At 35.0% G+C, this 24,110-nt stretch overlaps 3 protein-coding genes across 5 annotated transcripts; 1 reads left to right on the forward strand and 2 right to left on the reverse strand.

The window, feature by feature from the left end:
- Nucleotides 1-4,785: 4,785 nt before the first annotated feature.
- LOC125597639 (ethylene-responsive transcription factor 4-like) lies at nt 4,786-5,653 on the forward strand. Its single transcript, XM_048772247.1, has one exon. It carries the CDS (start codon nt 4,863-4,865, stop codon nt 5,463-5,465), a length of 603 nt encoding a protein of 200 aa, XP_048628204.1. The 5' UTR covers nt 4,786-4,862; the 3' UTR covers nt 5,466-5,653.
- Nucleotides 5,654-9,141: 3,488 nt separating this feature from the next.
- On the reverse strand, nt 9,142-14,202 carry LOC106445735 (germinal center kinase 1-like). 3 transcript variants are annotated; one of them, XM_048772246.1, is made up of 21 exons: nt 14,043-14,202; nt 13,832-13,933; nt 13,510-13,566; nt 13,308-13,335; nt 13,102-13,224; nt 12,904-13,015; nt 12,762-12,799; nt 12,604-12,657; nt 12,181-12,249; nt 11,940-12,056; nt 11,733-11,801; nt 11,570-11,649; nt 11,257-11,385; nt 10,926-11,181; nt 10,755-10,847; nt 10,473-10,637; nt 10,270-10,382; nt 10,049-10,178; nt 9,799-9,926; nt 9,552-9,707; nt 9,142-9,462 (listed from the first exon to the last, which is right to left on the reverse strand). In XM_048772246.1, the coding sequence occupies exons 2-21, from the start codon at nt 13,924-13,926 to the stop codon at nt 9,423-9,425; spliced, it is 2,052 nt and encodes a 683-aa protein (XP_048628203.1). In that variant the 5' UTR covers nt 13,927-13,933; nt 14,043-14,202; the 3' UTR covers nt 9,142-9,422. The 3 variants fall into 3 exon arrangements, with proteins under 3 accessions (XP_048628203.1, XP_048628202.1, XP_048628201.1); XM_048772245.1 differs by having other exon boundaries at nt 10,049-10,181; XM_048772244.1 differs by having other exon boundaries at nt 10,049-10,181; nt 10,926-11,385.
- A 5,417-nt stretch (nt 14,203-19,619) lies between these two features.
- LOC111203933 (squamosa promoter-binding-like protein 5) lies at nt 19,620-20,911 on the reverse strand. Its single transcript, XM_022698085.2, has 2 exons — nt 20,185-20,911; nt 19,620-20,114 (listed from the first exon to the last, which is right to left on the reverse strand). The coding sequence occupies exons 1-2, from the start codon at nt 20,511-20,513 to the stop codon at nt 19,892-19,894; spliced, it is 552 nt and encodes a 183-aa protein (XP_022553806.2). The 5' UTR covers nt 20,514-20,911; the 3' UTR covers nt 19,620-19,891.
- Between the last annotated feature and the right edge of the window lie 3,199 nt (nt 20,912-24,110).

Raw genomic sequence — 24,110 nt, forward strand, 5'->3', positions numbered from 1 at the left:
GACCAGTGATCCAATTAATACCGAGTCAATGTGCGTTCCATTTTTCAAAATATTGCAAAAGACTGAAATAAAATCTAATTTGTTGACTAAAAACATTTATTTATGCCTATAAAAACTATATTGTATATTTGTGATAATCATTTCCGTCACATAAATGGTTACAAATATAAATAAATTAAATTGTGAAATACAATATATACCTTCAAACAGTTATATAACTTTTATACAATTTAATGTCAAGAAAGATCTGAAAGGTTTAAGAAGAAAGACTCATCAAGTGGTAGTTAGATGATATAACAAAAATATATTTCAGACCAAAACATTTTAATGGAGTAAAAACAAACTTAATCAAATAAATATACATCAAAAATAGATAAAATATTAAATAAAAATAATTTACATTATTTACATACTTCTAAAAATGTAAATTAGCAACATCAAAATATTTACTCAGCCGTGAAAAATATGGGAAGCGTGCTTTCCCTTCCGTAAATATCATAGTAAAAATATGAGATATATATAGTTGATCCGTGCTTTCCATTCCAAAATTTTAGTCATGTTTTTGTAGTTTTTGTAATCAAATAAATATACATCGAAACTAGATAAAATATTAAATAAAAATAATTTACATTATTTACTTACTCCTAAAAATGTAAATTAGCAACATCAAAATATTTACTCAGCCGTGAAAAATATGGGAAGCGTGCTTTCCCTTCCGTAAATATCATAGTGAAAATATGAGATATATATAGTTGATCTGTGCTTTCCATTCCAAAATTTTAGTCATGTTTTCGTAGTTTTTGTATTCGTGGTTTCATTTTTAGTCATGTTTTCATATTCGTGATTTCATTTTTAGATGATCCGTTACTAATTTACTTTTTTAAATTTACTGATTCTGCTGATTTTTTTTATTTTAATATGTCATTGGTCTAACATACTAGATTGGTTTATATTAGCCAAATAAACACATCACTACATGGTTGGAATAACTAAAATAGATGATATTAGACTAAATGTTTAGTAGTAAATTTATCATTGCTGATGTAAAAATAAATATGGGTTATTATATTTTCTAGAAATAAATAACCCCGCGCTAATTTACATTATTTACTTACTCCTAAAAATGTAAATTAGCAACATCAAAATATTTACTCAGCCGTGAAAAATATGGGAAGCGTGCTTTCCCTTCCGTAAATATCATAGTGAAAATATGAGATATATATAGTTGATCTGTGCTTTCCATTCCAAAATTTTAGTCATGTTTTCGTAGTTTTTGTATTCGTGGTTTCATTTTTAGTCATGTTTTCATATTCGTGCTTTCATTTTTAGATGATCCGTTACTAATTTACTTTTTTAAATTTACTGATTCTGCTGATTTTTTTATTTTAATATGTCATTGGTCTAACATACTAGATTGGTTTATATTAGCCAAATAAACACATCACTACATGGTTGGAATAACTAAAATAGATGATATTAAACTAAATGTTTAGTAGTAAATTTATCATTGCTGATGTAAAAATAAATATGGGTTATTATATTTTCTAAAAATAAATAACCCCGCGCTAATTTACATTATTTACTTACTCCTAAAAATGTAAATTAGCAACATCAAAATATTTACTCAGCCGTGAAAAATATGGGAAGCATGCTTTCCCTTCCGTAAATATCATAGTGAAAATATGAGATATATATAGTTGATCTGTGCTTTCCATTCCAAAATTTTAGTCATGTTTTCGTAGTTTTTGTATTCGTGGTTTCATTTTTAGTCATGTTTTCATATTCGTGCTTTCATTTTTAGATGATCCGTTACTAATTTACTTTTTTAAATTTACTGATTCTGCTGATTTTTTTTATTTTAATATGTCATTGGTCTAACATACTAGATTGGTTTATATTAGCCAAATAAACACATCACTACATGGTTGGAATAACTAAAATAGATGATATTAGACTAAATGTTTAGTAGTAAATTTATCATTGCTGATGTAAAAATAAATATGGGTTATTATATTTTCTAAAAATAAATAACCCCGCGCGAAGCGCGGACAAACCACTGGTAATTAAATATTACAATAGTCTAGTGAATAGTGATGATGATGCTTAGTTTTTTTAAATCTGTGGGCACAAGATAACCCAATCCATTAATCAAAGCGTCAAGGCATAAGTAGGTGTTAAGTGTCGACTGTTGACCGAGTGGTTACGGGGAAGAACACGTCCACAATAATTAAACAACTTATTAACCAAATCAGCACCTCACGGTCGCTGTCTCATCCCGCCGTCAAATTTAATGACGTCATATCACAGAAAATGAGAGGAAAGCTTAAAATACTAACGGTAGACCCACCGTCGTTAGAACTGTGGTTAATCGACGTGGACTCGTTTTAATCGTAAGTCACGTCCCCATTTACCACGTGATCAATAGAAAGAAGTGGGACCCAGTGTTTGAGTTATTAAGGGAAGGGCGGCTGCTTTTGCTTACGTCACCGTGGGATCTGTCAAGCGCTCAACGCCCATTCAAGCGATTCCTTGAAACGGCTCTCGAGTGACGGTAGTGGGACCCTTAAGACGTGAGCCTCACGCGAGCTTCACTGAAACGCGGTTCCTGGGCCGCGCGTCCTCGTGATTGTGCCAAGTAGCCAAGTTTTCTCAACTTTTGATGAGCCCCTGCGTCGTTTTGTAATGCCAGAATCTGCGTATCTTTAATAACCTGGATTGCATATGTATTTCCTGAATATGTATGCATTGTCCAAAAAAGGGACAGTTTTACCTGTTCAATTTCAGTAAACATGTCTTTATCATGTAATTAGATGCTTATGATCGTTGAAGTTCACAATTACACATTCGACTGACTAAGATTAATTTGCAAAAAAAAACCTAGAAAACAACCACTTATTGGTTGATGCAAAAAAAAAATTGTAACTGCAACACATAGTATGTTTGAAGATGTATTTATTAAATTATATTTTATCCATTTTACAAATTAACAACGTTCTAAAGATTGCTTACTTCAATTTTAGTATATATTTAAAAAATATTCAGTTTTATCCAAGTATCTCAGCTTATAAACTAGAGAAAATGTTAGGTATTTAATCAGTAAAAATATACTCCCTCCGTTTCATATTAATTGTTCTAGAAAAAAAATTTTGTTACAAAATAAGTGTCATTTTCGGTTTTCAATAGAAAATTTATTAATTTTATTATGTTATTTGTTTTTCTATTGGTTGAAATATGGTTAGGTATATAGGTAATTGTGTTTTTATATAGAAAACATGCAAAATTAATTATTTTCTTAATTCGTATGCACAAGTCTAAAACGACACTTAATATGAAACAGAGGGAGCTAGTAAGAAAATATTATGTATTAATTAGTAAAAATATAAGAAATTATTATGCAATCATTAGTAAAAATATAAGAAATGTTTACATGTTCTCTTTATTCATGTGAAAAATCATAAATCGACACTTAATTATAACAAAAACGACTAGTAATGAAACACATCTAACATTTACTTTAATGATATTTAGTCTATTTTTTGTTACTTATAAAGAAATTATTTCTTAATATATATATATATATATAATATTTTACCATTAAAAAACTTTACATGCAACAAGGAAAACTTTATAACAAAGCCATTTTAGTGATGATAAATGATTTCTTCAACTACAAAATACACATGAAAGCTAACTAAATAAAACAAATCAAAATCATTTTTTATAAAATGTATTTTACCGATATATTTATTGGATACTTATTCAGCTATGATTTCATTGCGACTAAGATTTAATATAAATAGTCGCATAAGAATAACATATATAGATATATATCAGTTGATCTAACTATCAAATCCAATAATTTTATTCAATACTATAGTTTTTACTGTCCTCAAATCCTACGAATGTATTTGGTATGATATTTTGTCGATGTATCCGACCAAATTATTTGATAAATATTTTTGTTACTGTTCTAACCATTAATTTTATTGGTATAATTTTTTTATCCTATCTAATAATTTGTTTAATATAATAACTTTTGCCGTTATAGCCGCTAATTTATCCGGTGTGATAAAATTACTTTTATATAGTCGTATCCGACAAATTTATTCGGAATAGAAAGTTTTTGTCGCTATAGTCTATAATTTTCAAATATAATCGAGTTTGTCGTTTATCGATAAATTATCCGGCTTAATGAATATCCGACAATTTTCAAATATAATCGAGTTTGTCGTTTATAGATGTTTTCCTTTTTAGTTATATCCGACAATTTTGTTCGATAAATAAATATTTTTCATCATGCCCTATAATTTTGTTTAATATAAATATATTTTGGTCATTGTATATTTTTTTTTTGAAAGATATATTTGGTCGTTGTGTTTACCAATTTTATTTGAGATAATAACCTTCATGTGGTAATGTGATATTGTAGCTTTAATATTCACATTTTACACAATAAGTTGGAATGTGGACACCCCAAATCATACCAATTTGCATTCCAAAACCAGTAACTTCAGTTAAAATGAGTAAAATATCAACTGTACTCATATCATATCTCGTTGAACGTACTGTGATTTGTGTAGTCCATGTTTAATTTCTTTTTAGAAAACCACGAGGTAGAAAATAAGAATCTTTAGTTAAAAAAATAAAAAAGAATCTTTGCAAGAAAAAGGCGTAAACACGTTGATATATGTAAGTGGATAATACAAACGACAAACCCAAAAAAACCGGTTCATTGTAATAACCCATCTAAATGGTTTTGAAAGGTCCCTAAATGGAGTGTAGGCATTAATCTCCTCACACTATAAAAAGACAGCTTCTCTACTCATCACCACAAGAGTCTTTCACCGTTGTTCTTGATTACCATGACAAAGAGTGGTTCGAAACCAAACCCAAACCCTGTCGAGAACAATGCGGAAGAGATTCATTACAGAGGTGTGAGGAAGCGTCCATGGGGAAAATATGCAGCTGAGATCCGAGATCCGTTTAAGAGAATCCGGGTCTGGCTCGGTACCTTTGACACTGCTCAACAGGCGGCGCGTGCCTACGACGCTGCAGCACGTGAGCTTCGCGGAGCGAACGCTAAGACGAATTTCCCGACACTCCTTGAGCTTCAATTTAAAGGCAGCGGTTACACTCGTGGTCCTAGAAAAAGCAGAACCGTCCACTCGGTCTCTCCCCTGGCGGCGAGACTTGCACCTCTGCATCTCAGGCTCAGCTTAGGTGGCAGTAGCGGCGGCGGCGCATGTTATCCTCAGGTTCCTGTTGCACGTCCTCTTGCTGCACGTCCTCTTGCTGCACGTCCTCCTGTTGCACGTCCTGTTTACTGCTGTAACATGACGGCGTGTGCTACGTGTGGGGCCGAGAGCGAGTCTGACTCGTCGTCTGTCCTTGAGTTCGAGGATGAAACTGAGGAGAAACCTCAGCTGCTCAACCTGGACCTTAACTTCCCTCCTCCGGCGGAATAGGTCGCTTCTCCAGACAGTGCATGCGTCGGGTCTTCTAAATTAAGAGAAAGTGCGTTCTCCTATGATAGTATCTTTATTTTTGTTTCTGTCTAAAAATTATATATTACCCGTTTTATAAGAATATCGTGATGGTTTAATAAGTTGACATGGGAAGATCGATGTATATAATATGAACGTGTAACAGAAGGTATAAGCTTTTGTTATAATCTTTTTCTTTCTGCAAGGATAAGAAAAAGAAAAAAAGAATATAATTATTATAGTAGTTTTGGTCGTGCGGTCGTGTTACAAATACTTCTTAATAGTGATAATTATAGTTGTATTATTCTATAAAATGAAAATAAATAAAATAGTTATCGTCGTCCTTGAAAACAATGGACCAATTAAGTGTTCTGCACTGCACACACGCACCGGTCGTGGGAGGACCCCACTCTTTGGCTGCGGTGAGGAACACTTCTTTACGCCTATGTCATTTTCATGGGCCCTACTGTTCATAGTTTGGTCGACCTTTTGACTTTCTGAGTTTGCAGAAATTAAATTAACTTAAAAGACTAATCCGACTATTTAACAAGTTTGGAATATTGAAACGATCGCGTTTAAGGAGGTTAAGATGATGAGGCGGTTTCAAAATGAGAGACAAGGAAGGTGCGATCTGATTGGATTCTTGTCCCCAAATTTGGTATCAAAAACGTATAAGCAGTTAAGCACTATCGCTTTGATCCAACGGCCAGCGTCTTCATCATCACCATCTCCACGTGGATGAACATAGTAACGTTCTCTACTTTTTTTTTTGAACACAGTAACGTTCTCTTTATTTTTGGCTTTTTGGAATTAAAAAAGAATGAAGCTACAAAAACCAGTAGAAAAACATTTGCATTCTTATCACTATCAGTTCATTTTTCTCTGTGACATATTACTAATATTTTACTATTAATGGTATGAGAGTGACGTTGCGTAAACACAAAGCCAGTCACGTTTTCTTTTTACTATTTAGGGTGTTCAGTTGTATTCATTTTAGTTTAAAATTTGTAAGTTTAGTTTTCTTTTAGTTTAAAATTTACATTTTTTTCACTTTCAAAATCGTTGATATAATATTTTATTAAAACATTTTCAATAACAAAAAGACGGATGTATCAATAGAATAATAGCAAAAAAGGAGGATAATAGCCTTAGAACAAGAATTAAGTTACATGAACCAGATACTTAAACGACTAAGGAGAACCCGTTATAGTGATAAACCACTCGCATTGTCAGCAAACCAAAAATAGTAGAAGATCACAAGAGGTTTTCAACCAATTTCTGTTATGGAGTGTTAATGCTCCACTAATGCCATTTATATATACTACCTTTGATCATTATTGTTGACACTGATTCAGAGAGGCAGAAAAATTAAGACGTTTAATATAAGCACTTCTATATTGAAATCAACTATTGTTGTACTTTTAGTAGTTATAGAATTACAAAGCATAAATCATGTTTGCTAACACAAATATGTGAAAAAAAAAACAAAATGCGATTCATATATACAGCTCCCTTTCAGAAAGTAGGAATGCATGCGGCTGAGAATCAGGAACGTATGAAGTGTAAGTGGACTTTCTTTTTTAAAAGCTAGTAAGTGGACATGAAACACAGAATTCGTATATACGAAGTTATGTCGAGGTCTTTAAAAGTTGAATATTTTAAATTTAGCACTAATTATATTCATGTCACGTCACTCGGGTGCTGGCACGACCGTCGACCAGGCAAAATGCATCTTGTATATATAGTGTCCGTCGGTTCTCCTTCCCACTTTAGCGTTGTTGTCGATCGTTGTTTATTGAAATTGTGTGTCAGTTTCATTTCTTATCGCTAATTCTATAAATGGATACTTACAAGCTGAAGTTTAAAGTAGTTAAAAAAAAGAAGTTTAAATTAGTTACTGGTTATCGTTTGTTTCATGTTTTTTTTTAATCTTCTTTATCGTGGAACCAATTACTTGGTTTTTTACAAGCTGGCCGGGTGTTAAAACAAAAAAAGTTTTACAAGCTGTCACAAACATCTTTGTAAAACTTTTTATTCATTCTTGAAATGATATTTATTTTTTTAGCAAAACAAATTTTACACTCTTTAACAGAAATAAATATTTTGTTTATTTCAAATGTGCATTCAAAGCCATTTACGTTACAGATTTAGGCTACAATCCAAAAATAAATGGGTTTGCGTGAAGGAAGTGTAAAATATTTCCAATCACTCCAGACACGTCGGTTGAGAATTAACTTCAGTTTAACTGGGTCACACATACAAACTCTGGTGTTTGTTTTGGTGCGGCCTCCAGTCACGTGGACGATAACGGCGGATACAAAACGCCGTTTTTGAACTCTGTGACTGTGACTATATGGTTTTAATAAAGTAACATTAAGAAAACTCTCACTATGAACACCCGCAACAGATGGTTCTAAAAGAGAGAGAGAGACGATTGAAACTCGTGCCAAAGTTCGAGAGATTCATTTGAATGATGTCATTCTACCATTATTTCATTCTTGTTTTGTCATTTAAAATTTTAAATAAATAATAATATTATCATGAGATGTTTAAGGAGGTCATTTCGTTTTTGAGACTTTGACCATTTCTCTGGTCGAAAGGAACTCACTTACTTATCTACGTATTTCTTTTTTGGTAACAAGAGATAACACTTTTGGTGTTAGCTCCGAACATTTGACAATATGATCAAGCATTCCCGTATCAAAATTATTTACACAGTTGTTCCCGAATTGATACCAAAAAGAAAAAAAAACAACAAACAAAAACGTATCATGTTAACCAAGGTATGTGATGGGATTTCATGAGCCTAAGGATCCCAAAATGGTAGGAATAGTGCCGGCCAACATCACAAAACTATTGTTGCCAGAATATATACATCATTCTCGGTGGGAGTTCAATACAAGAAACGTTATGTGATTTGGGAGAGCTGGGTTGCGGGTCAAACCCGCTCCGCTGACCCGCCAACCCGCGGGTAAACTGATTTTTTTACTCAAAAAATTTGACCCGCTTAACCCGCAAGAAGAAAATATGAAATCCGCACCTGCCCCGCTTAAACCAGCGGGTGATCCGCTAGACCCGCGGATAATATTAATAATATTAAAAATTATTAATTTAAATATTTTTTATTAAAAATAACAAGAAAATTTAATATTTAAATATTTTTATTAAAAATAACAATAAAATTTAATATTTTAAATAATTTTTATTAAAAATAATAAATACTAATCTATTTATAATTAAAATTAAATTATTTTTAAAAAAATTTCCATTTAAAAATAATATTTTAAAAAAAATCTTTTTTTTTAGTTTTTGCGGGTTGGCGGATACCCGCACTCAATTTTGGCTGACCCGCACCCGCCCCGCATAAAAGTCACTCAACCCGCACCCGCATCCGCGAACCAAAATTTTCAAATCACTCATCTCGCACCCGCTCAAATGGGACGGAGCCCGCGGATAATGATTCATATTCCCAGCACTATTTGGGAGCATAACGTAAGTGAGACATGGACATGATACCTTCACTCACACCTCTCAAGGTAACCAAACCACCAACAATTATCTCTTGTTTTGCAGTAAAAGAAACACACAAACCTATAAGGATATGAGGAAGAAGAGTGATATCAATTAGTTGACGAATAATGAGTTATAGATGAATGAATGGTAAAAGAGTGATTGCATTGCACAGATAAAGGCAAGCCCTTAATTATACAACTAAGAATATGCTTCCTCTCGAAAAAAACAGGAAGGAATAATAAAAAATAAAGATTAAAAAGATCCCAATAAAAAGAAAAAAAGAAAGGGGAAATTTTACTTAAAATTCATAAATACACCCATCTTCTGCTGAACAAATAAATTATACACATAAGTACCAAAATTCAATGCATCAACCAATGTCAAGACACACAAACACAAACACCAGTCTTATGTTCTCTCCATGTCTCAACTTGGGTTAAGATCACGTGATGTTTGGCCTAGCCATCTGCAAACACGAAGAACAAAAAAAGAAAAGTCATCAATCTGATTTCGATTTTTGAGGAAGAATGTAATGACTCTCATCCTCAGCCAAACCTTGAGAATAAGAATCTTCCAAGTGGGCTAACGTTGGTATTGGAAGCAAACTCTTTGCTTGCTTGCTTTCTTTTGTTTTCTGCATCATTGTTCACTGTCTTACCGAACACACGGATCGCCATGTCTTGCACTTCTTTCACTGACACTTCCTTTGAACTGCATGACAATTTTCAAGGTATATTGACAAATAAGATGACTAATAAAATCTATGCAATTGTGTGTTTCTTTTTTTTACAGCTTCCCTCACCTTCCCAACTGTTCAATCAGTTTGGCGATAAATGCTTCAGAAGAACCAGGCTTTTCTCGTTCCATCTTCACTAAGGCTCTCGAAACTCTGTGTCCAACTGATCCTTTTGAAGTGTCACCCCCAACAGCCTACATCATTCGCAGCTTTTCTCAAAATACGAAAACTTTTTTCTCCAAATCGAAGCAAACTCTTTACTTATTGAGAGAAGGAAGATTGCCCAATGTTCGTCGATTAGAAATAAGGAACTCACCTCTTTCAGGGATGGTAAGAGCAATAGTGACAATGATGCAGATAATGATGCCAATTCAGACTCATCTTCATCATCACTCACTTGTTGCGATCTTATGAGTGGTTTTTGTTTATCAGAATCATCGCGGGAACTTCTGCAACGTAATTATTTCAGGTCAGAAATAAAATGAAAAAACCTGTGATCAGCTGAAAGCTTAGTGTATACTTTACACAAAAACTAACCTCAAATGATCAGAACTATCTTTTGCTTGTTCCCTTCTTTTGTTAACCTTCCCATTACCAAGTCTTTCCCTAGCATTGCTCCTTCTGAAACCTGCTTCAAGTGCTACCTTTGCCTGTAAGAAGAAGGTACAACGAATTGAATGAATGAGTAAGAACACTGGAGACAACTCAAAAGAGAAAAGTATTAATCAAGGTTAAGCAACCTCTGCAAGATTTGCTATGCTATCTTCAGAGGCACTTGAACTTCTTTCTTGAAGCCCTAATCTTGATTTTGGTGTTCGAGGTGATCCAGAATCATCATTCTGCCCACGGACAACAACCGTTCCACTTGTAGAAGCATCATCAAAAGATGTATACCTGCTGGTAGACTACACAAAGCTGTAATTAGACATTAGACATAATAGTTGTTGGAACAGCAAGACAGGGACCAAGGTAGAGCATACAGACTTGATCTTAAGAAAAAAAGGAGAAAGAATTTCCAATACCCCAGAGCTTAGATCACGAAATACTGAAGATGATTGAGAGCTTCTGGGAGATCTTATGACAACAGTTCCAGAACCACTGAGTGATGAATCATCCTAAAATTCAGAATGACCAGGATGAGACAGTGTATGATCTACCAAGTAACGTGAAACACAAGAGGCAAAGGATCTTACCTCTTCTTGACAGTCATTCTGATAAGAATCTCTTTTAAGAAAACCTCCTTCAGAGATTTCGGGGACTGCAGCACCAGAAGTGGAAGACAACTGACTAGCACTGGCTCGTGATGATTTTTGAAAACTCTGATCAGAAGTAACTTCTTGGCGCCTTTCCCTGGATTGAGGAGGCTTCAAAGCTCTAACAGTTCCAGCACTCTGGGAACCCCCAATGCTAAAATCCCACCCGGCATTTTTGATTGTTCTTCCCTGAAAACTGTAACTACAAGTTCTCAGCATGGTGATAACAAGAAATACAGAAGAAATCCCAAGAAAAGACCATTGATCCAACCTAGTTCCAGAAGTTCCATGGCCTCTGTCATCTCTAGCCACTCTAACAGTCCCAGATGATTCAGCCGGAGATTTCGGATCACATGTTGGACTATCTTCGTCCTCTTTTACTTGGTACTTTGGCCGCTCCCTTCAAACAAAAAAAAAAGACAGCATAAGAATTCTTCCTGTCCTGTAATTTCTTTTGGCATAAAGCAGACAGGTAAAAAGGAACAAAGTGGAAAACCATCTACATATCAAAACCGCATATGTATTGTCACACAACCAAATAAGCGGAGAAATAAATCAACACGGATGACGAGAACAAGCATCACCTTATTCTCTCCAGAAGTTTCGGGCTTTTCCTAGCACTCTTTATAAATCTATGTTTGAGAAGTTCTTTGGCACTTGGTCTCTGAAAGTATAAAGGAAGAGTTGCATGAGAGATCTTGGTACGCCGTGTCTGGCAATAAAGAGCAGAGAATGCACTACAAATACCTCAGCAGGAGCCTTTTTCAAGCAAAATGAAACAAATTCCTTCAAAGGACGAGAAAAATGCTCATCTAACTGTGGAGGAAATTTAAAAAAAACGTTAAATATCGCAATCAAGACATATGGAATTATCAAGTTTCCTCTAGAAAATGATGCATTCCAACCATCTAACAAGCTACTGTCGTGCCAAAAATAAAATAAGAATTATGAAACCTGAGGAGGGCTTTCCCGGGGAATGATAAAAAGCACTCTCATAGGATGAAGGTCAGCAAGGGGAGGTTCTCCTTTTGCCATCTCAATCATTGTTATTCCGAGAGACCATATATCTGCCTGGAAACGATTTACCAATCCGACAACAGAACAGAGAAAATATCAGAAAGGATACAAACATGTAAAGTCAGAACATATACACAATATTGGGTTAGCTATAAGAAGTAAAGAAGATGCAAGATACCTTCTCATTATACCCTTCTGAATTTTGAATCACTTCTGGTGCCATCCAAAACGGTGTTCCTACAAATGTCTGTCAATTTTATATTATTAGTAAATGCAGCACAAATAGTTGTATAATAACACTTAACTATCACAGGGAGAGCTACACATAGTAAAGTTATATCCTTCAGCTTTCATGGGATCACGTATGAGATAAAATTATTAACATGTTCGAACATTGGAATCACAAGACTTTGAAAACGTGCACAAAATTATGTGACGTAGTCCACTAAAAGTGCACAAAGCCACAGCGATAAGGGTAGAAAAGTGAATGGAAAGCCTATTTAAAGAGAACTCTAATTCCTCGAACAATAAGCACTATAGATGATGAAGAAAGAAACACGATACTGAACCAGGAGTTTCATTAGCATAATAAGATAAGCACCTTTCTCCTTGAAATTGTCCGGGTTAATTGTGCAGATACACCAAAATCCGCAACCTGAATTGTGTGAAAGAAGTTGGCGATCAGAAGTGCAACTAAACCACTCGGACATATAAGAAACTTACGAATTTAATGAATTGAGTTTCAGAAGTAGAGCATACCTTAACATCTCCATTCTCGGACAACAAAATATTAGCGGCTGCAAAATAGGAAAAAGAAAACAATTTTTATGCAATAAGCGACAAGAACACAGTTGGATCAAGAAAAGTCACAAGATTTTGAAATATATTAGCAGAGCAAAACCTTTGATATCTCTGTGGATCTTTCCTTCAGTGTGGAGATATTCAACAGCATGAAGTAAATCCCGCGTAATACAAGCAATTGAAATTTCATCCAATGGATGCCCTGGTTGTAGCTACACTCGTAAATCACAAAGAGGATTATAATTTGCACCAACAAGTATAGAGTAAGAAGTGCACAGAGATGTGTGAAATAACGAACCAGGTCAGCAACTGAGCCACCAGCCATATATTCCATGATGATCCATAACTTGGTCTGGTGGAGGTAAGAACCATAGTATTCGGTAATGTATGGGCAACGGCATTGTGACAATACTGAAATTTCCTGCGGTTAATAACAGAACGTGAACATGACGAGCTTGCATTGCTAATAATTACCAAAAAATTTAAGTTAATCCAAGAAAATACCTTCTGTATATCTTCAATCTCGTCTTCTCTGCCAGATATGAAGTAAAAGGTCTAGTTAGTAAACTATAGCTATCTCTCACAGTCACAGAAGAAATCAAGTATCAATGAGAAGCGCAATTTTAGTAGAGAGCGAAAAGAATGATATCCAAAAGCATAAGTGAAGACTAGCGAGAAAAATCGTATTGAGAAGGCAGATACTTACGATTCTTCCAGATCAATAACTTTAATGGCAACTTCTTTGTTAAGTTCCGAATCAAACCTGAGAAGCAGATGCAAAAGCTCAACATAAGAATAAGGCAGACACACTGTTTCTAGTCAATACTGATATGAAAGAGAGAAAATTAATGCCACTCGGATTCTCCTAGAAACAAAGGTTGGAATATATAATATATATATATTTCTCGCCAGGAAGATCTCAAATTACATAATGTCAATGAGTTAGATGAACCTAAGTAGCCCCTTCCCCTCACAAAAAAGAAAAAAGAAGCCTCCTTTGAGACCAAGAAGATATAAGATCATCTTACGCTTTGTAGACATCACCAAAGGATCCTCTCCCGATTAACTCAACGTGGCTAAATCTGGCCCCAGCTGCCTCTTGTAAACCGGCAACACCATCCATTTTCTCACTGCAGATTTACGATTAAATTCCAAAACTTGAGATCTATCATTACTAAAGTTTGATTGATGATCTAGACATTCATTCAATTGGAAAATCGAGGATCGCATTCAGATTACCTGATGGTTAGACGAAGTCGCTCGAATATAATATACAGAGAGATCTTCTTCCTCTTTTTCTCTCTCCCGAGCACCAAGGAGAGATCGAGAAGAACAAGTGCTCCTCCTCCTTTCCTCGATTTGATTTCCCTTTCTACTACTATGAATATAAACTTCAATGACCCGACCCGACCCAAGTTACTATCCGACCCAAGTTAAAGTGGACCTAATATTAGTGGGCCATAAGGTAGGCCTAACCCAATCCAGAGCAATCAATATTTAGTTTAGGAAAGCACGAAAACAAAAAAGATTATACTCCTTAAGATAGATGATCTTTTATCTTCTTGGTCACAAAGGAGGAAACGAGTAGCACTTGTTCATTACACAAAAGAAAACAAAAAGGAGAAAAGAAGACATATTTCGTCTGGGTTTGTCGAGGCAGGTTTGGAAAGTCAAACGGATTCTGATCGGGTTGATATTTTGTGGGAGGTTTCTTTAGTCAGTGGGTTAAAGGTTCACCGAAGGAGTTTAGATTACAACTGTTGGATTTTCTGTTGTCTGGGTTTTAGTGAAGCTGATCGTCATAGTTATTCATCAGTGTTGTCTTGAGTGTTTGGTGAATCTGACTGTTGGATCTTCTCTGATTGAGCTGAAATTTGGCAGAGGTGTCATTGATTTGTTCATCTTGGATTTGTACGGCGGGATTAGTCTCCGGTTGCCGGAGTCCTAGTAAGCTGAGGTCGTCTTGTGGCTGCCTGTTTTGAAGCTTTGGTGTTGCTCTCTTGTTGTTGTTGTTGTTCTTGTGTTGGAGATAACTCTTTGTAGCTAGAGTCTCTGAAGGTGTTGAACACGGAGGACGTGGTTGTACTCATACCCATTTATATAGCAGATTTTTGAGTGGACTACGGTCCTGTTGGTTTTCTCTTCTCACATCGAGGAGGTTTCCAACGTAAAAATTGCTTGTCTCATTTAGTTATTTCCCATGTTCGGAATCGCGCTAGGTGTGAGTCGAGCGGTTGGTCTGGACCTAGCGAGTTGGAAAAAAATCGGAGATAATTTTTTAATGATTATTCAATTTTCTGATAAATTATAGATATGAATAGGTGATTTCCGTTTTTGGTAATGATATTATCTATGGCAAAGTGGTTTCTGAAGCTTAAATATAAGGGACAGTTCGCGAGTTTGATCCCAGTCTCCGACACTTAATTGCAGAGCCGCCACAGCTTTATTCCACCGATTTCATCCGTTTCTTTTGCGTTTTTCTTGATGTTTATACTTAATATTTATAGATTTAACATCTAGAAACTCGATTATAAGCTCAAAACCTCAAAAAACTTGAATTTTTTTGAGGACTCCGAGTTATTGGCCGAATAAGACGAAATTGCCTCGCTCAACCTCCGCCTAGTGTTTCTCCGCCGCTTAATCGGGCGGTGCGGCCGCTTTTTAGAACTTGGGTTATTTCTTATATTATATGTTTCTATCGTCGAAGTATTTTTGTCACAGGTTTACACAAGGTCAGGGAAACACGATCATATATTCCGCTGTGCCATGTTTTTTCCAACAAAGTGGTATCAGAGCCAGATTTTAGAGCTTTGGGTTTGATAACTTTGGGTTATTGTTCGCTTGTGTGAATGATAGAGAATATGGGCATGATGATAAGATTGAATTGTGCTAATTACTATCATCTATGGAAGGGAAAGATGGAAGCTCTGCTATTTGTTAAAGAATTCCATGTTCCAGTCTTCGAGGAGAAGAAACGTGAAAAAAAGACGGATGAGAAGTGTAAGTTGCTGCATCACCAAGTGTATGGGTTGATAAGGCAGTGGATAGATGATAATGTTTTGCATCATATTGAGATTGAGACGGATGCTCGTTTTTTTGTGGAAGAAGCTGGAGCAGTTGTATGCTAGGAAGACCGTAAATAACAAGATGTTCATGCTCAAGAAATTGATTGAGCTGAGGTATCAGGAGGAACTCCAATAACAAATCATTTGAATGTGTTTCAGGGATTGCTCAACAAGTTGTCTGATATGGGCATTAAGTTTGATGATGAGATTCACGGTCTGTGGCTTCTCGGTACTTTACCTGATTCTTGGGAGGTTTTCAAGATGTCTCTTTGTAACTTCGCGTTGGAAAGTGTTATTTTGATGGATTCAGTGAAGAACATTGTTCTTAATAAGGAAGCAAGAAGGCAGTCGAATGCTAGCAGTCCGCGTTCAGATGTCTTTATTATTGAATCATGGGGGAGGAGTTCGAATAGAGATCCCAAGAAGGACAAGAACAAGAGCATGAGAAAATATGATAAATTCACTAATAATGAGTGTTATTTATGTCATAAGAAATGGCACATGAAAAATGATTGTTGGAAGTTGAAGAACAAGCAACAAGAAAATCAAGAAGAAAAGGTAGATCGGGTGACTGTCACCGAAGATCAGCTTCCATTCTTCTTGAGGGTGATGCCATTAATGTCGCATCTCAAGACACCAGCTGCGAGATTGATGGTGGAGCTACGACTCATGCAACATCACAGCGGGATTTGTTTTCTACCTATACCACGTGTAACTATGGCTATGTGAAGATGAGAAATGATGTGATGGCTCAAGTTGCTGGCATTGGTGATATTTGCTTGGAAACTATTCTTGGGACTAGGTTGGTTCTTAAGGATGTTAAGCATGTTTCCAATAAACTTCAAAACAAATATACCAAACCAATCACATCAACTAAAACTCAACGACACATACATCGAGTCAGTTAAACAAATACAAACTACATGACCAGCTATTTAACAATTTACAAACTTACTTTCGCAACGACACATACATCGAATCAGCTAAACAAATACAAACTACATAGCCAGCTATTTAACAATTTACAAACTTACTTTCACAACGAAGAGACGAAGACGACAACCAAGATCAGTAAAATTATCTAAACAAAAAAAAACAGAGTAAGTTATAAACACTGATAAATACAACTAACAATGATTTTTGTTTACATATTACCCATCAAATAAAAGATAAACAAACACATCCACAATAGAAGATACAAGAGACAATCTCGAAAGACACAAAGGCGGCAACAACAGCTCCACTGGCTCACTCCTCTTGTCTTATTAAAATATCTTACATGTCCAATGTCAACATGCCAATGCTATTTTCTTCTTATGAGAAATACATAAATTCGTTTAAAACTCATTAAAGTCCAAATACTCAGAACTGTCACTCATTTTATAGTTATTTCTACAAGTCTTTATGTATTTGTTTTAAAGGTCCGGTAAGAGCAACATGTTTAAAAATAAAATAAAAACATATAACAAACATAATAAGGATAATAAAAATTATTGCTTAATACACACAACTTACACAACTAAACTCGAGAAAAAATACTCAACAACTTTAATATAATTTATGTACTCTCAACAGTACAAAAAAAAAATTAAAAAAATAAACAAATAATAAGTCTCAGTGACACAACAAACAACAACACGAACTATATCAATCACATTACTAACACAATTTAGTCCTTCATAAGTGGAATAACAATGCATACACAATTCATCATCACAACTATAATCCTATAACAATAAAAAAACTTGAAAAACAACTCAAAACGTAAAATTCACAACTACAATAACCCTAGCAAATATTGAAATAAAACAAGAACTCTGTCCATAACTCCGCGCTTGCGCGGGAGCAATATCCCTAGTATTTATAGGTGTACAGTTGATATTGTTCAGGTTTTCTTTAAGATTCTAAGAGCATCCTTATTGCTAGGACCAAGATGAAGTTTCTTAGGATAGTTTATTAATATATGTAGATTAAGAGATGAAGTTAAGATACTTGCGTAAAAGTGGAGATTATTGGTAGATACTTTTGTTGGTTCTTAGTTAAATAGAAAATTTAATTTTTTTAGTAAGTTATTTGTGTTTAAAATAAAACATATAACATTAAAATAGAAAACATAAGAAAACTACAAAGTTGAAAAAAAAATTACAAGGTTGAAAAAAAAACATTAAAAATGCAAAAAAACAATTTTTTTATTCAATTCATAAAAACTTAAACATGAAATGTTAATTTTCAGTCCTAAATTGATCCCATATATTTTTGATCAAATCAAGTTTTAATTGTTTATGGACTGGTCTATCCCGAACTCTTACTCGACGATCAAGTGTATTGAAAAGCTCAGTAGGCATCTTGACGCAAAAAGAAAAATCCCCATCTTGAAACGTGTCATCTTGAGTCTCTGTACGTCGTTCATCTTCGACAATCATATTATGGAGTATGATACATGCTCTCATAATATTTGCTATCTTGGATTTGGGCATGAAATCGCCGGCGAAATTTTGGGATGACGGAAGAAGAAATGAGAAGAACGATTGGGATTTCAATTTTGCCACCTTGTCGGCGTCGAGAGAGTTCGAGAGAAGAAGAAATGAGAAGAACGAGAGAGACACTCCTTTTTCGTACACAAACCCTAGACCCAACTAACATGTGACACCTGCCCCTGAAAGACGAGTCCGAGAACTTCTTAACTAAGAAATGAGATGGCCCTTTTGCAAATGTTTTCAATATTTTTCATTTTTATTTCGACCCATAATAACTAAGAAATGGGCTTAAGATATGGCGATAACCATGCTCTAACTAATTTTTTTTATCAAAGTAAAATACATAGATGACGTTGACAAAAAAAAAAACATAGATGACAACTGTGAGAACAATTGTTAAGTATTGGTCTTTTAATATGTCTACAGGAGAGCAAGCGTAAAGATGCAAGGCTTTTGCTCTTGTGTTCATAACATAGAGAAACCTCCCTGCAGCTGGAAAGAATTCGTCAAGGTTTACTCGCCCGTTCTCCTACTTGTATTCATGAGCGTTTTTTCTTGTTCTTATTCGTTCTTGATAATCTCTTCTTCTTATAAGACCTTAGGGTTGACATGACTGAGCGTTAATAGTATTAGCTTTAGTGGGATTGAAAAGGCTACGAGCTTGATGTGTTGGTGAAATGACACAAAGAGAGTGTTCCTTGACATGATTCTTTGTGTCATTGCACCACACATCAAGCTCCAAATCGTTGAGCTTAGCAGAACAATTCAAGAGTAACTTTTGTTTCTAAATTAAACAAATTTCGATTACTTGTGCTCCAAGCTCCATCCTTTGATTACATTTCATGTTTAATTTTTTTTTTTGAATTACCAGGATGTTCAGCCGTAATCACCAATGCCCGAAACACACATCATGTATTAATATTAGTTTCGTCCTAACGGTCAATCAAACTGGGGATCTGTGAATGGTCAGGATCCTTTCCAGTTGAGCTAATGTCGACCTATGGTCATGCTTAATTTTTTTTCCTGCCTGTCTCCACTTTACTACTAACGATTTTGAATAATTTATTTGTTGATTCAAAATCTGGAGATGTTCCACGCCACCTAACTGATAATAGTCGTTGGTTATTAAAATCAAGAAGCCATGTATAGAATGAGTCTAGGCAAAATCTAAAGCAATACTATTTCTAAGAAGACATCTTATTCTTGGCTCTGAAACTTTAGTGATCGTCGGTTAGTCTCTTGTGCTTTTGGATAACTCACACTCCTTACTCAAATATGTATTGAAAACCTTTTACCAATTAGCATGACAAATCATCTTCAAAACATACATGGCACACTAGACTTATGTAGAATAAGGTTAAGCCAAAGTCTTAGCATATCCATTAAATACATGGAGGAGTGGTAGTTATTACTTATTTCTCTATACTATACCAGGAGTCAATACCATGACTCAGCTGATTTTTAACATTGTAATAGGTACCACAATTTCAGATTCTTAGAGATATTTTAGATGACAGAAGAGAGAGAGAGCCAACAGCATCTCTATCTATCTAATCTGTGGTCGCTTGAATGATGAGTTGGACATAGGAAGTGTCATCTCTACCCTTGATCTTTCTTGATTTTGCATCACCTGACTAGTTACTCCTCTTCGACCACCAGCCCCTTCTCCAAAACTCTCACCAGAGCTCTTCCTCCGCCTCTCGTTGTGTCCAGCTAAGCGTCTCCGACAGCTTCTTTTAGCTTCATCAAACTCTGGGAGCTCGTGAAACCTGTTTCAAACCATTCAAAGTTACAGCAAGTGTGTGGGCTAATAAAACTCAGCAAAATTTTGTATGGTACCTGCTGCATTGTTGACAGAAGCGTTGTTTAACGCCTGCGAGATAGACAGAAGATGCCTTTGCATGAACTTCGCACACTTTGTGTCTCCGGTGATACTGTTTAGCCTCTTTCAAGTCAGTTGTGCATCTATCTACTTGACAAAGCCGCGATGAGACACGGTTGCTGCTAGATCCTTTAAACCTATCCATCACTCCTTTCCTCTTCTCTTCCTCTCTCTCAACTTCCTCTTCTCCATCAGTATCATTCTCTAATTCTTCATCCGCATGGTAAGTTGACATAGGAGCCTTCTTTTTCAGATACCCTAGTCCTTGTGCTTTTTTGCCCTCCATTTCTGGAGAGAAACTTAAAGCTCTAGTCTTATTGGAAGCTCTTGTAGGCTAAGAAATGTTGAGGAATGAGACTTGGTGATATTGTTGACGAGGTTGAAGCATTTTGAAGTGTCTAAAAGGTGAAGTAAAGTTGGGTCATGGACCACTGGGTTTTTGTATGCTTCTCTGGTGGAATAAGTGCATGATTACGTTGATAAGCTACCTCAGAAAAAAAAAGAGAAAAATAGATTAGATAGATTGGGTATAGAAACTCATAAGATGTTTTTGACAGTTTTCATTTGTTTGTTTTTAGTTATAGACTTTGGTTTATAGAAGTATGACATTTTCATTTGTTTGGTTGTTTCAGACCATTTTATCTTGAAGATATCATTGGTTGCCTTAGAGAAGATGTTTTTATTGGCCTGCCACTGTATGCAATAGTACATACGGTCCATAGTTTACACATGGACTTAACTCTTTTTCTTTTTTTTGGAACACACACATGGACTTAACTCATAAACCAGTTTCTTCTGTTCTTTAGGAACCAAACAAAAGTCTTATCAATTATTTGATGTGACTCTTGAATTCCTTTTCTTGCTGCAGCAAACCTTGAGTATTCTTTTGCTAGGCACAAATCTTAGGATTTGCTCTCTTGTTGGTTTTGCGTTTGATCGTGTTTACTTGATGTCATAAGCATGATGATGTATGTTAGATGTGTCTGGACCAGGACAAAAAATAGAATAGATGCTTGCTTATATACGATTCTCTTCTTCTTTTTTTTTTCTGCTAGGATTTATTGTCACCACTGCTTATATAAAGACTAGGATCGGCCCGCCCTACGGGCGGGATGTAAATTTTAAATAATTAAAACAGTTATATATGAAACTTTACATATTAGTTTGATTCTGTATATGTTATTGTACGTGGAGACTAAATAAACCAAGTTATTTGTATATATTATTATTGTTTGCGTAGAATTATGTATTATTTTGAATCAATGAGTAGATCGCAGGAAAAAATCTTAGGGGTTTCTTACTTTTTTATATTTTTTCTGTATATATTGTGTATTAAATCTTAGTAATGAATATAAATTAATATACATTTCGTTACATTAGAATATGGGAAGAATATATTTTAACCTAACAGTATTTTGGATGTACAAATTTGTTATTTGTTTTTTTTTAACTATCACTATTATATTTATGTGTATCTAGTTATGTTAGGATAATTAATACTATATGGATTATATTTTATGGGGCTATATATTTTGTATGAATAAGCTAGTACGAATAAAACTAATTGTGTTGATTTATTTGACATATATTTGTATTTTGTTGTATGAATAATGTAGTAGATATATTCCATGGATATACTAAATCATTCGAAACACAGTAAACATGTATTATGGACCCTGTATTTGGTAACCAATAATTTGACGTATGTGTAAGTGTTAACATGCTGTTTTTTATTAAACCGAGAAATGTAAAACTCTTAAATATGACGGAGTCGTCTATACCGAAATCTAGGTGGTATAGACTGATGATACAAATTATGACTCAAATCTATACCGAAGAACTCTCTTTTTCCTCTGCTCTTGTCACTCATGTTGGTTCAGATGGTGTTTGTCTCTCCTTTTACCTCCAGACTTCATATATATAACAAACACACAAATGCATGCAACTTTAAATCCAAAAAGAAACGGGTCCGTGATTGACACCAAAAAAATTTGAAGCGGACTATATGTTAAACCATACTAAACCAAAGAAGGCTGTATCTCCCTCCAGAACATAACCCTAAATGTATGACAGGAAACTTATATTTACAGGTTAGTGATTAACTCTGTGAGAATCTCCTAGTCATGTCACGGTTTTCATGCATGTGGCAACTGGTAAACGTAAATCAAAACTTGTAAATGGTCAGCGCCTTTCCTATCGAAACTGGTGTACCACTTAAAGAAGGGCAATAGAGATGGTTAGTTGTGTACTTAAGAAAAAAAAAAGAATATTATTGCTTAAAGATAATTTTAGACAATAGTTCAGAAAAAAATAGAAGAAGATAACTGTAAAACTTCAGTAAAAAAAAGAAGATAATTGTAAACCTCGATTGTGAAAGCAAAGCTCTAAGTTTTTAACGTGACGATATAAACAAACTCCTTGGTTCTTACGAAAAGATGAGAAAGGGAATTCAAGTATCAAGACGTTCCATCAACCTGAAGAATCTCAGTGTCAAGATCTTAGCCAATGACTCTCAGTAATTGAATAGCATGAAAAGTAACAGACTAAAAATGATAATGGAACTCATTACAGCAGCTATATGAAGATACAAAAACAATAAGTATGATTCCCATATAATAAAAGCTTGAGGAAACTACGAAAGGAATTCGGCTAATTATCTACTATAAGTTAACAAAAGTATAATAATACCAGTTGAAGTGAATCCTGGTTTTGGTGGTTTGCATAGGATCTAACTCTTTCTTCAAGCATAGTTTCACATCTAGTCACACCCAGCAGACTACGCTCAGCACAGATCCCACCTAATACTGAGAAGATCAACTTATTATCTCTGAAAATATCACTGCGTTAATGCGTATAAGTTGATTGTTTTTACTTTTACCTGAGATTTCAGGGATGGTAAGACATTCCAGAACCTTAAGGTCGCATCTCCTCCTTCAGTTACAATCGTCTTTCCAACAGGTGAGGCCGCAAGGTACAACAGGTTCTAACAGTTTCAAAATTTAAAGGATCCATTTCCTTGAGCTTTTGCATGCAGCCTTTACTGTGAGGATCGAAGATACTCCAAACGAAGTTATAAACTTCAGAAAAATCAGTTATAAACTCCAATCACTAAAATAACGTCTACCATAAAATAAAAACTTAGAATCATGTCTGCAATTGTTTGAATAATTACCATACATTTAGCAAGCTTGATTCACCGTTCTTGAACATTGGGAATCTGATGGTCTTCTGCTTGACCTTCCTAAACCAGATGCTGAAGGAAGCAATTGTTGAGAAAGCAACTCGACTGGATGAGAGATGAAGATAGAAGATGTTTCAGTTATTAATCACCTAAATACTGAGTATACTCGATGTCAAATACACCTTGGATAAGAATATTGACTCACCTTAACGTCCACCATGAGCAATCGATATCTAGATGAGTATTTTGGAGATCGCGATTCCCAGAAGAGACATACTAACATATTTATAACCGATACTGCCGACGGAAACTACGGAAATGAAGATCTCGTAGTTGGCGTCTGAATTAATGGGATTAAAGACGTAAAAAAGACGTACAGAAACGGGTAGGACACTCGACCGGCACCGTCTCCGCTAAGAACACACCTGTTCATCACCACAGATTAGGGTTTGCGCAGTAAGGTGGTAGCATGGCCGAAAACAAAGAACGAACTTAAGCCCAATCTTTAGACAAAGCCCATCTGATTTCCAAGTTAATGAATCACTGCGTTTTGATAAAACTGGACACGTGTCAACCGCACAGAACTCGAATTTGTGACATGGAATCCCATGTGGCTTCACCAGGAGAGAATCAACTCTTCTTTATATAATTAGATTCTTTGTAGAAGTGGGGAATTACGGATTGAGAGATGAATATAGAACA

This window comes from Brassica napus, unplaced genomic scaffold (assembly GCF_020379485.1).
Source record: "Brassica napus cultivar Da-Ae unplaced genomic scaffold, Da-Ae ScsIHWf_1507;HRSCAF=2103, whole genome shotgun sequence".
Lineage (NCBI taxonomy): Eukaryota > Viridiplantae > Streptophyta > Magnoliopsida > Brassicales > Brassicaceae > Brassica > Brassica napus.

Coding starts and splice junctions, on each gene's coding strand:
- LOC125597639 (XM_048772247.1), top strand. CDS start 4,863: ATGACAAAGAGTGGTTCGAAACCAAACCCAAACCCTGTCGAGAACAAT.
- LOC106445735 (XM_048772244.1), bottom strand. CDS start 13,926: ATGGATGGTGTTGCCGGTTTACAAGAGGCAGCTGGGGCCAGATTTAGC. Junction 13,567..13,831: donor TTTGGTGATGTCTACAAAGC/GTAAGATGATCT, acceptor TCTGCTTCTCAG/GTTTGATTCGGAACTTAACA. Junction 10,638..10,754: donor TTCGTGATCTAAGCTCTGGG/GTATTGGAAATT, acceptor AGCTTTGTGTAG/TCTACCAGCAGGTATACATC.
- LOC111203933 (XM_022698085.2), bottom strand. CDS start 20,513: ATGGAGGGCAAAAAAGCACAAGGACTAGGGTATCTGAAAAAGAAGGCT. Junction 20,115..20,184: donor TTCTGTCAACAATGCAGCAG/GTACCATACAAA, acceptor GGTTTGAAACAG/GTTTCACGAGCTCCCAGAGT.